The sequence below is a fragment of the Apostichopus japonicus genome, chromosome 19, assembly GCF_037975245.1.
Source record: "Apostichopus japonicus isolate 1M-3 chromosome 19, ASM3797524v1, whole genome shotgun sequence".
NCBI classification, from domain to species: Eukaryota; Metazoa; Echinodermata; class Holothuroidea; order Aspidochirotida; family Stichopodidae; genus Apostichopus; species Apostichopus japonicus.
Genome location: NC_092579.1, coordinates 21,544,017 through 21,556,271, shown reverse-complemented (window position 1 = coordinate 21,556,271; position 12,255 = coordinate 21,544,017). Strand labels below are relative to the sequence as shown.

The window sequence follows — 12,255 nt, the reverse complement described above, 5'->3', positions numbered from 1 at the left end:
ACATCTTTCAATGAATGATATATTTGCACTATTGCACGAATGGAAACCATTCATTATTTGTTTTATACAACACCTTCAAATTTGGATATAATTGGATGTAAAATGCACTCATGCAACAGATTGTTTTGAACAGACAGGTTTCTCCCCTCTTACCATTGAAAAAAGTGCTATAAAAAAAGTATAACACATGGTTCTATTTCATAGAGTGGAATAGAGCGGATTTTGCATGCAATCGACAAGCAATTGACCAATCAAATGGCTGGAATATAATAAGGTGTTGTATAACACACTATATTATATCACATCATCAATACCATATTACAATATCGCATAACAGCATCGACTATCAAATCAAATATTGAATATAATAAAATAACATATCACATATCATACCATATCATATCATATCAAAACAAACTGTATAACAACACAGCATCATATCATTCCATATCACATCATAACATATCACACTATTTCATATCATAACATACCATAAATATCATATATGGCAACACACCATAGAATATCAAAATATATGACATATCATGAAATATAATATCCCACCATATCACTTCATATGATATCACATAACATCACATCACACCATACCATATATCTCATCATACTACACCAAACAGTATTAAATTTTAAAACACCAATCATTGCCAAATCCCTTCCTCAACACAACTAACACATGGCCAACATGACATCACATTTCTGCCGAGTGGAACACCGACTTCATCTCACCTGCTTGGCTGATATCTCCTCGGACAATGTTTTTGAGGAAGAGAGGATCTTGATGGCTGTCTCATCTTCCAGGATGTTTCCTTCCGACGAAGACAAAACCTGGAGTATCTTGTCCTCGATCTCCTTCAGTTGTTTCTTGTTCTCTGCGCTCTCGAGGATCAGCTGGTTCTTTTTCTCTTCTAGCTCTGGTTTCTCTTTGGCAGCTACGATACCCAACAGCTGGTCCTGAAGACCCAGCGGGGTGATCATGAAGTTAACCAGTACCACCTGGAGAAAACATCATAACATTTAGCAACGGGTAGTTTAAATAAGGGAAAACATTAATATCTCAATCTTGGAGTGGTGTAAAGGGTGATGGTATTTGCACAAAAAAATTTCATAATTGCAAACCAAATAAATGTGCAACAGGAGATAGATTAAGCTAAGTAAAAAAGGAACAAGGGTTTCTTTAGGATTTCAAGAATATGTCAAACAATCTGATATTTTTTAAGGTAAGCAGGGAGACCACTTTTATCCAAAACAATATTGACAGAGACCTTGCTCTTCCACTACTACCAAAACTAAATTTAACCAACCTGAAAACACAATACCTCTTCATTTCAGAACCAATAGCTTTTATCAAATAGTGAATTACAATCTTTCGAAAGGTTTTAAAAAATGTCTTAAAGTAAGTTGGCCTGACCTATCGATCCTAGCAGGATCTTCTTCAAAGGCTATATGACAATTAACAGTAACAGAAGGGACAAAAATGTTGAAACAACAATTAAGTAAGTATGCCAATAAACTTGAAGACAATGAAATCAAGCCCAGTATTGTATGACACAAAAGCATCCATGGATCATTTCATTAACTTTCTCATTTTTCTCCTATTTTTTGGTTTCTGTTTTGTTACCTTGACGGAAACCTCTGGCAGGTAATGGGGATTACGTAGAGAGGTGGTGATGTAGAATCGGAAATCTTCGGAATATTCAATGACTGACTCTCCTAACCTCAGACACTGAAATATGAAAAATGCATATCTGTTGTTAAAATATGAATCAATGAATGTGTGTAGTTTACAGGTATACATCTGAGTCTTGTAGTTTAGCTTATACCAAGGAGGGAGAGTGGGGGTGGGGGGGGGGGTGTGGGAGGGAGGATGTAACATATCAACTCATTTGATAACATCTATTTATTAATAAAGGATTTTTGCACACCTGCTTTATACCAAAACTTAGTAATAGTAATAAATGAGCTAGTATGGTTTCCATCTTATACGTGAAGGGGTCAATTTTGTTTAGGGTATCGAGGGGACTTATAAACCCAAGTATAGTCCTTTTAACCTCCTACGATCTAATGCTGCAGGGAACCCCAATTCAAGAAAGGTCACAGAAGAAAGTTACAAATGTAAGTAAGCATCGAAATCAGGAAAAATATCCAAAATCAAATAAGAAAATAAAAACAAAAGGGGCAAATCAAAAATGAAAATTCATTCAAGCGGATTCTTACAATAACTCCCATCTGTTTGAAGGTCTGTTTAAGGAGGATCGGTTCCAAGACTGGGTCCAACTCTTCTCCGACGTTCTCTAAGAGGACAGGCTTGCCGAACTGGATGCAGTTCTCCAGGGTCCTGACGTAATTAGCATCGGACAGTTTGATGATGGACAACTGATTGGCCTTCTCCATATTCTTCACCCACTTGTTAGCTTGACCTGTGACATGCAGGAGGAATACAGGAAACTTTTTATAAAATAGAGAATTCATTATTTAAATACAAAATAATAACTTAAGACAGTTATTAGGCTCAATTTTAAAGTTTGAAATAAGAAAGGAATATTTTCAATGAAACAGAATTCACAAAAAGTGACAGCAGAATAACAAATCCTCATCCTTGGTTTCCCAGGTGAGTTAGTAGGGTGTATTGGGATTAAAGTATTCCTCCATGAATGCCTAACATCTACTGTGTGATTAAAATTAAATTAATAAAACAATTAATATAATTTTCCAGCAAGTACCAGCTACACTTGTGAAGGGGAAAATGGAGCATTTACAGAGCCAACAAAGTTGTTACAAGGAATTGCTAACAACTCTGGAAAGGATGTTCTCTTTGTACAGCACAAGTCAACCATTTAATTCCTGTTCTGTCCAAAAACTGCTTTGCATTCTCTCCAGAGTTTTCATTGTTTCCAACTATCTCTCTGTATTTTTCTTTACTTACAAGCAAAGAATAGGAGGTGGTGGTTGGGGGTGGGGGGGGGGTAGAAGCCAATCTGTCATCTGTTCCAAAAGCATATAAAACTGTTTTCAAAAGACTAGATTATGTGAATGTTTTACCTTGAGGGTCAATCAAAAGCGGCCATCTTCTTGAGTTTCCGACTATGATACCATTGTCCACCGAGAAGGAGTCGACGGGGAGACCGGCGATGTTCCAGGCGCGTATTTTCACTGGATCTCCCAGCGTGGCGCTCAGGGAAAACGTTTCCGAGCACGGAATGTGTTTCTCTTGACAAAGTTTTTGCCATTCCTCTGAGGCAGACTGTAAGTTAACAGTTTAAAAAGTTTTTTCTTTTATATTGGTCATGAAATTAAAGATTATTCATCCAACCATTATAAATTAAGTATGATAAACGACAGTCACTACTTCCTTTTAAAATTCACATCAAAGATGAGGGGGTTGTTTCAGTTTGTTGTCTTCTGAATGACACTTTTTGACAATTACCGAGTAATGCCAGTGCTAAAGATTTATAAATCTCCACTGGAGATAACTGCTACTTGAAAAAAAGTCTTATGATCATTGACCATGTTTTTGCTGACTTGGCATCAGGAAGAGTAGGGAGTGGGGGCTGGGGGACATGGATAAGGGGGAGGGGACACAAGAGGACTGAATATAATTAACATTTTCACCAAAGGAAAATTCTCTGCAAACTAATTACCTGAGTAGCTCAGCTGACTATAGAAGATGAAAAAAAAAATTCCTCTGCAAACATTTCATATAAATATTCTACTTTAAATTTGGAGATGGTTTACACTGTCTGACATCACTTTACACATTTTTTACAACCTGCTCACCTGTCTGAAGTCGACCGTGAACGCTCCGAGATAAGCCAGCACACCTGACGATATTAACACATCCCCTGTGATCTTGATGTATCTCTCCCCGAGGGAGTCGGCCGCCTCGTTCCACCGGTCTTTCTCTCCGCCCAGCCCCCCGATCAGTTTCTCGGCCCGGACCAACTTCTTGGAGCAGAGGTCGATGTTCTCCTCCAGGTCTTTCTTCTTCGCTACCATGGCGTCCAGATCGTCCTGCAGGGCCTGTAATTTGTCCGTGACTTCCTTCAGCTGAGCTCGCTTCTGGTTCAGTTTCTCCATCTGGACGCCGAGTTCTTCTTCGGCTTCGGCCAGTTTAATTTTCTTGGGAGCTACGACCTGCGATGAGAATCGGAAAGAGAAGCAAAATGAAAAGAAAATACAAAACTAGGATTTTGCTCATTACTGAGACAAATTATTTATCTAATTGTATAAATATTGACAAATATAAAAAATGGAAATAATTATGTTGTGCATTGTTTCATAGAGGAAAATAACATTTGGGATAATGAGGAGGGGAGGGTACTTTAAGTACTATCATCACCTGCTTCTACTCCCACCCTCAACTCCACTCTGACTGATGCCAAGGGCAAAAACACCCTTTGTCATGTTTGTATTCAGGCACAGAATGACCTGATGGGGAATGATATAGGTGGCAGAAATGGAAGGATGGAGGGGGGGGGGGGCAGAAATGAGAAGATGGGACAAAAATGATAGAAGGGAGAGTGGTGACCCTGTAAAATCTTCATCATTCGTCTCCCCCCTCCCCATCCTCAACAACAGCCCATTGTTCTGTGCCAAGGTTACCAATGACCATGTGTCGTTTGTGGTATATCTACCTATATGGCGATTCTATATATGTTTCATGTCTTCACAGCTTACCTTTGCTACTCTGTCATACACATCCATGGCAAGAACCCACTTACAGAGGCCTTCACAAGCTGTTGATATGCTACGGATCACCTCCGGTTTGAAGTCAGGATTTGGGACGTACCTGGAGAATGAAAATGAAAGAGGATGTGAACAGCGCAGGACAAACAAGTAAAGATTTTGCAATGACTTTTAGGTGAGTTCTGATACCCCCCCCCCCCCCCCCCAGAATCCAGTACCAGGCATTTTGCATATGAAATAGTTACATTAATTTTTCAAATTACAATCGTTACCCTCTGATGTCACCCAAAGTTTCAAATCCTCATTACCCGTTTGTCTTCTGTTTTGACACACATAAAAAGTTTGTGTAGCCCACACAAAATTTGATACATACATACGCGCACACAGTCTTAATGTACATACGCACACGCATACACACCGTAACCATCGCGCATAGATTCCCTTTGCCTTTGGTAGGGTATCAGAAAGTAACTCACTTGTCTCTTATTTTCTTCATGATGGCAGAAGGTATATTATCCTTGTCATACGCCTTTAGGACTTCAAGGAATTTCATGTCACCCAGCAGCTTTTGGGAAGAACCCCAGTAATCTTCTATCATTTTACCGCTGCCGGAGGGGTCGGGCTTACGCTCTGGCTTCACACCTCTCATGATGCAGATGGACTCCATCACCAGCTTCACACCTCCGGGAGGATTCTGTACGAACGAACATAAAACCAAACATTAGATTCTTACATTTTCCTGAAACCCTTTGAACCTTTCTCATAGAACTTATTCTTTTAAGGATTCAATAAAATTGTTAATGTTAACATCGGCCTGTAATAACAAAAAGAAACATTTAACGTATTTCAAGATGGCAAAGTAACGTAAAAAAAAAAACAAGGACTGGATTTTACCTTCATGGACTTGACCATGGATATATCACTCGGTTTAAGGGTGTTGAGGGCAGCCAGGGCCATCTCCAAGGCAGGTATGGCCTCCGCTAGTTCCCCCTCGCATTCATCTTTTATCGCCTTGGCTGCCTCTGCAGCCTTGTTGGCCACAGCTTCGTCTGCTGCTACGATCTATCATTCAGAAAAAACGCAGGTATTCATTCTGTCAATCTTGCATTGTTTTGAAATAATTTCAAAGTACTAAGGTAAGAACTATTGTTTCATTTTAAGACAAAGAGAACTGAGTTTAACATTGATTCATATTTATTACGAGAGCAATACAAACTTAAAGAACTGAGAATTAAGAGGAGCTACACACATACACATCACACCTGGATCTGCACATGAGTACTTTATTCATTCATCCATTTATTTTATCTGTTTACTTCACAAAAGCAGTTTAAAAGCAACACAAATATAGAGATAAAATATAATTATAAAACACTATGAGGAAGGCAATTCACATTAAAAAGGTTGACAAGATCCCATTTCAAGTACTGAAAAGTTTTTGAACTTGCTACCAAGAGCAGCCAATGGCACGCCTGTCTTTATCAAGACAACCATTTAATTACTTGTTTTAATGTATGATGGGCATCTTGTGGCAGAGTGGAATATAGTAGGCCTTTCAAGGAATGGATGCATATATTGGTCTGGTCTTGCAGACTGCTAGAAGCAGACAGCCTTGAATAGCTGGTCTTCAGCCAGCCATAAGAATACAGCCTTGGATAGCTGGTGTACAGCCAGCCATAAGAATACAGCCTTGGATAGCTGGTGTACAGCCAGCCATAAGAATACAGCCTTGGATAGCTGGTGTACAGCCAGCCATAAGGATACAGCCTTGGGTAGCTGGTCTAAAGCCAGCTATAAGAATACAGCCTTGGATAGCTGGTCATACAGACTGATATAAGAATACAGCCTTGGATAGCTGGTCTTCAGCCACCTATAAGAATACAGCCTTGGATAGCTGGTGTACAGCCAGCCATAAGGATACAGCCTTGGATAGCTGGTGTACAGCCAGCCATAAGGATACAGCCTTGGATAGCTGGTCTTCAGCCACCTATAAGAATACAGCCTTGGATAGCTGGTCTTACAGACTGATATAAGAATACAGCCTTGGATAGCTGGTCTTCAGCCACCTATAAGAATACAGCCTTGGATAGCTGGTCATACAGACTGATATAAGAATACAACCTTGGATAGCTGGTCTACAGTCAGCTATAAGAATACAGACTTGGGTAGCCAGTCTTACAGACTGCTGCTACAAGAGCACAACAATTCTCACCTCTTTCTTTGCTTCTACTTCTACCGTGTCTTGCTCTATCTTGGTTAATAATTTCTCCGTCTCCCCAGAGGTCTTGATCAACTCTGGTTGTAGATCAGTAAGTTCTTTCTGCATCACTGCTACCTGCGATGCCGCAAACTCTAGTTTCTCCAACCCCACCACGTAGCGATTCTTCATTGTGAGTATTTCGGTCCGTTTCAAGGTCAAGAGCTTCTTGAAGGTGAGGATCAGTTCCAGGTATGATGTCGGGGTGACGTAATTGTGACGACGTAAAGTTGCCAGAAACCTATTATAATTCAAAGTTTTTGAGAAATTCACCAGTCGATCATCTAACAGTTTCACCCAAAACATTGTGAAAGCCACACAAAGTAAAAACTCATGGCTATTTTTGGACTATATTTAAATATCTGATGATTACTGTAGCAAAATTTAAAAAAATTGACATCTTGTTATCAGCAAGTCATTTTCTTTATCTACTAAAGGCAAATGGTGACTCACAACTATTCACAAAATATGTTTAAAAACTTTACAAAGATTCACAATATTATCGACAAACTTAAGAAAAAAAAAAAAAAAAAAAAAATTGCACAAGAAATATTCAGATAAAAGAAAAGTTAATAAATAAATTGAACAGAGTAGAAAGCTTACTCCTCTGACATCTTCCTGACACTCTCGTGAAAGTGTTTACACATAGAGACGCACTCCCTCCTGACCTCATCCTCCAACTCCATATCTTCAAGGAACTTATTGGCTACCATCTCTAAAGCATCCTCAGGCCATGCCTAGGATGAGAAAGGGACAATTAAAACCGCAATAAAAAATAAAAAGTTCCATAACTGGCCAATTAGGAGCAACCAAACAGATAAAGCCACACATATTTCTTAATCATATTTAAGGTTGTCAAAATAATGTGTAAATTATTATATGGTGTGGTCATATAGTGAAGTATTTAGTGTTACAATTTTTGTGTAGCAGTTTTTAAGTCTCTGACCTTTGTCTTTTATAAAATACAAATATGGTTCGTTTGTAAAAAAAAACTGCTCCAATTCTTTGCCCTTGTCTAGCAATTTTGACTATTTTTATTCCCTGTCATGAGGAAAGAGAGGTACAATACTGAAGGAAGACACAGCTTAATTAACAAATGATAACTTGCATCTAATTATTGCTAAATTGATATATAGGTATAGTAGCAGACCAGACTGGAATAGCACAAATAGCTGAACAGGTATATCATAGTTAACGATGTATAAAATAAATATAGAATATGATAAAAATATTATAAAATAAAATAATATATGATAAAATATGTTTATGTTTATATTTATATTAGAATAAATAAATGAGCTGAGACAAGTTATGTGTTAGTGTCACATGTTATCATTTCAAAGAACCATTATTTGTTCAGTTAACCTTCATGATCCATCTTGAGCAAAATGGTGTGGGAGGGAGGGGGAGAAGGAGGGGGAGTTTCATTTCCACGCTGCCTATTATCCAAAACGTAATTCTTACTTGGAACCAATCGATGGTACAGCAGTTGATGAGAGACGGGAACATCCTCAGTCTATTTCTGAAGGCATCACCGATTGGACTCATCGCCAACACCACGTGGAGATGCTTACGGACCTTCTCCGTGAAATAGTTATACATAGCTAAGGGAGTGGCTTCAATCTTCTTTCCCTGCAAAAAATAAATGATCAAATAACATTGTGAAACTAATTTTAACATGGTAGAGTAAATTATTGACTGGATTCAATTGATGATGGCATCAGAATACATCTCCTGCACTCTACCAACTTATCTCTCCAGTCATTGCTGGTGATTACTTTTAGCCTTTTCTTTGCTGTACAAACAACCAAATATGTTTTTTTTCTCTCCTTTTTTGAAGGGTAAACTTGGTAATGTCTCCTGAAGTATGAAGAGTGCCAAATACTGCCACTACATCAAACAGTACATTGCTTCTTCTCTTTTGAAGGGCTCGTTCTCTGTAATTATCCTTTGATAACAAAAGTACTATCACCATTATCACAAGACATTTAATTTTCTCCTTTTGTTCAAAGTGTTTATTTACAGAACAATACCTACCTAGTCCCACATCTGTAGGAATGATATATGAACAAACCCTAAGGTAAGGTGACCATATATTTCCTGACTAGAATCGGGGACATTTATTGCGTGACTGATATTGGGGAGGGGTATAAGGGGAGGGGGTGTCCCCCTCCCCCTTTGGAAAATTTTCAAGTGCCTAAGGTGCTTAGATGTAAAATGGTGATACTTAGAAGCATTTTTTAAATCAATTTTATTTTCAAAAATGTAGCTTTTTTTAGATGAAATTCACTTATTTTACGTGGTTCTTTGAGAGATTGTGAGTTGCTCATAATCACACCATAGGTGTCGTTGTGTCGCCGTAGTTGCCAATTATACGGTCGAAAGAGTGCTAGGCTAAATCAATCTAGCATATTTTTAACAGTGTTTCCACTTTACACTGGCCCACCTGTTCCGTTCTGCGCCTGCACACTTGACTAAATTTTGTTTTTACTATTATTTTACTAATAATGTGGGATATTTTCAAATTTCCTGAACATTTTGACGAATCGGGGACATTTTCGGGGACACTTGTTCATCGGGGACAGCACACTGTAATCGGGGACTGTCCCCGAAAATCGGGGACGTCTGGTCACCTTACCCTAAGGTCATATTCTGAATACAACAACACCATTGAATTAGCATAAAACATCTGCATAAACAGGCATTGACCCCTGACCCCGGTTCCTGTTTAACAATTACAATCAATGAAACTATGTATACTGACAACTAACCTCCACTCTCGCCACCTGTTGCATTTTCTCGATGATTTCGGCCTTCTCGTCAGCGGCGTAGAGATTGGGCACATCGGCGGTATTCAGTATCATGTTAATATCTTCTACAAATGATTCATCTTTGATTTGATTGTCGCTGAAGAGGAAGACAGTCTGCTTGCCCTCTGCACCAGCTTTCAGAAGAAGCTACAAAAAATAAGAATGGGGTCCAATATATGAATAACTGTCAGTTCTTTTAACACTGTAGGTGAAGTGTTTGCATACAAAATGTCACATACTGTTTCTGATCCCATTACAGTGATGGTAGTGTACCTTTCCTGTGGCATTACAGGAAATATCTCATCTTCTCCCATTACACTGATTGTAGTGTACCTTCTCTTTGCATTACAGGAAATATCTCTCTTCTCCCATAACATTAATGGTAGTGTACCTTCTTTTGGCACTATAGGAATTATCTCATCTTCTCCCATTACACTGATGGTAATGTACCTTCTTTTGACACTACAGGAAATATCTCATGCGATCTTCATTTGCTATTTTGTGTTTTTATGGCCAGATGATAGCTTACCCTCTTTAGATCATCTCTCCACTCAGTGTTGGTGTAATTTTTGGTAATTTCAATCTGAAACAGGTCATAATCTGCCATAAAGGAGGCTAGTTTAGCCGCACTCTGACGTCCACTGCCACCGATACCTGTGAAACAGAATGATCACAGACAAATGAAAAAAAAGGAAAAATCCAAATCTGACTTGCTCTAAATTTGAGAGCGCTTGGAGCTCTTTGTATCTATGCACGCTTTTAGTTACTTTGAGCCTTACATACAGTCCTATGTTACATTAGAAGACTGCATTAGTTACATAACTTGTGTCTTGCCTTAGACTTACAATAGTGACAACAAGAATGAAAACTAGCATCTTAAAGTTAGCATAACTGATGCTTATAAAGACTAGTATTAAAAGCAGGGATGCAAGGAGATAGTTGCATCCGCAATCTGATATCAACAGATCTACTAATACATGTGAACATACAAATAAATATTTTTGTGGGTGTGCAAGAATATACCGCAATGGCCATTTTGAGATCTGGAAAAGTGTAAACATGTATGGTACATTGAATTTTAGCAAGTGTATAAACAGTGATAACATGGAGGACTCAAACATGCAGACAAAGCTCCTTTCAAAAACTTTTCTTTCTGCACAATAAATATCAATTATAACAAATTTATTTTGTTTTCTGTTATTTCTTAAGATGCAATAAAAAAAATTATGCCTGTTGTTAGAGAAACAGTATTCTAACTCTTTTTGGAGATGTCCTGTACATGATGAGAAGAAGCTGTGGCTTTGCCACTGGGGAATAGTCCTGGGGAGGGGGGAGTGGGGTGCATGGTTACCCCCTTAGGTACCCAACTAAAACATTTAAAACCTCTCCATCTCCATGTTCTGATGGAGTGTGATTGTGAAGGATTTTAAGGAGAAGTGTCACAGCATGTGAAGATGCATAATGTATTTCTCATTTTCATGATGTATTTTAAACTGTCCTATAAAGACGGAGGGGGGGGGAGGCACATTGAAATAATTGTGCCAAGGGCTGGACCTGGCTTCCAACACCTCTGATTACACGTCTTCTACTGGTTCAGATACTTACCGATGAGCAGTAGATGTCCGTTGTCCTGCTTCAAGACTCGGCTGACTCTGGATATGTGTTCAATGGCAAACTTAAACATGACCAGAGACATGGGGGCTTTACTGACTTGGTTGTACTCGGCTAAGTACGCATCCATCGATGTGGTAAGGGTCTTGAAGTTGACTATCTCGTCGTAATCTTTGGTATCCGTATCAGGGTCGCCAAAGTCGCCGAAAAATAAACTCCTGTTGAGATGTTGGCAATGGTAGAAGAAAATATAAGTAAACAATAAACGACCCAGTCTTCAGTTTTCAGTTTGTTCATTAAATAATTTTAACATTTCAATACATCTTCTGATAAAAAACGATAAAATAATCAATATAGCATCAGTAGATCATCGATAAAAGTGGCTGGATTATGTAGTTTAGTATGCAGATGGGGTATGTTGATGCCTTGGTAGAAACAAGTTTCAACAGGAAGAACACAAAACTTTGTTGCATTTGAAACATCCGTGCATTTTACTGCCAAGTAAAAATGGACACATCGACCAGGGTGAAACTAACAAGAATATACTTCTACTTTTCAATTCACTTTTCTATTGATTAAAACCATGTTCAACAATATTTTTTGTAGAAAATAGTTTATTGTTATTTTCTCTCTTTCTCCTACCTGATGTTATCGTCGATCAGTTTTCCACTTGGCGTGAGATGACTGAGAACTTTATCCATGCTCTGCTTGAAGTGTGATTGAGTCATCTCCTTGACAATTTCAAAGAAAGTTACCCTAAAAAACAAGAAAAGAAAACATTGGATAAATATTTTTGAGATTTGGAGACAATCATAGTAGCTTGAATCATTATGTCATTAGCTCAAGAAAGGAAACAAAATGCAATAATCCGGG

At 38.4% G+C, this 12,255-nt stretch overlaps 1 protein-coding gene across 2 annotated transcripts in view; it reads right to left on the bottom strand.

Moving 5' to 3' along the window:
• Positions 1-12,255, bottom strand: part of LOC139959424 (dynein axonemal heavy chain 3-like) — a 68,349-nt gene that overhangs the window by 12,994 nt on the left and 43,100 nt on the right. For both annotated transcript variants that reach the window (XM_071957030.1, XM_071957031.1), the window contains 15 exons: positions 12,025-12,138; positions 11,377-11,600; positions 10,301-10,425; positions 9,733-9,918; positions 8,426-8,593; positions 7,565-7,698; positions 6,917-7,202; positions 5,599-5,766; positions 5,181-5,398; positions 4,696-4,807; positions 3,796-4,152; positions 3,061-3,262; positions 2,236-2,438; positions 1,640-1,744; positions 748-1,014 (listed from right to left, as the gene is read on the bottom strand). In XM_071957030.1, the coding sequence (XP_071813131.1) occupies positions 748-1,014; positions 1,640-1,744; positions 2,236-2,438; positions 3,061-3,262; positions 3,796-4,152; positions 4,696-4,807; positions 5,181-5,398; positions 5,599-5,766; positions 6,917-7,202; positions 7,565-7,698; positions 8,426-8,593; positions 9,733-9,918; positions 10,301-10,425; positions 11,377-11,600; positions 12,025-12,138 (2,869 nt within the window). The remainder of the gene's footprint in view (positions 1-747; positions 1,015-1,639; positions 1,745-2,235; positions 2,439-3,060; positions 3,263-3,795; positions 4,153-4,695; positions 4,808-5,180; positions 5,399-5,598; positions 5,767-6,916; positions 7,203-7,564; positions 7,699-8,425; positions 8,594-9,732; positions 9,919-10,300; positions 10,426-11,376; positions 11,601-12,024; positions 12,139-12,255) is intronic.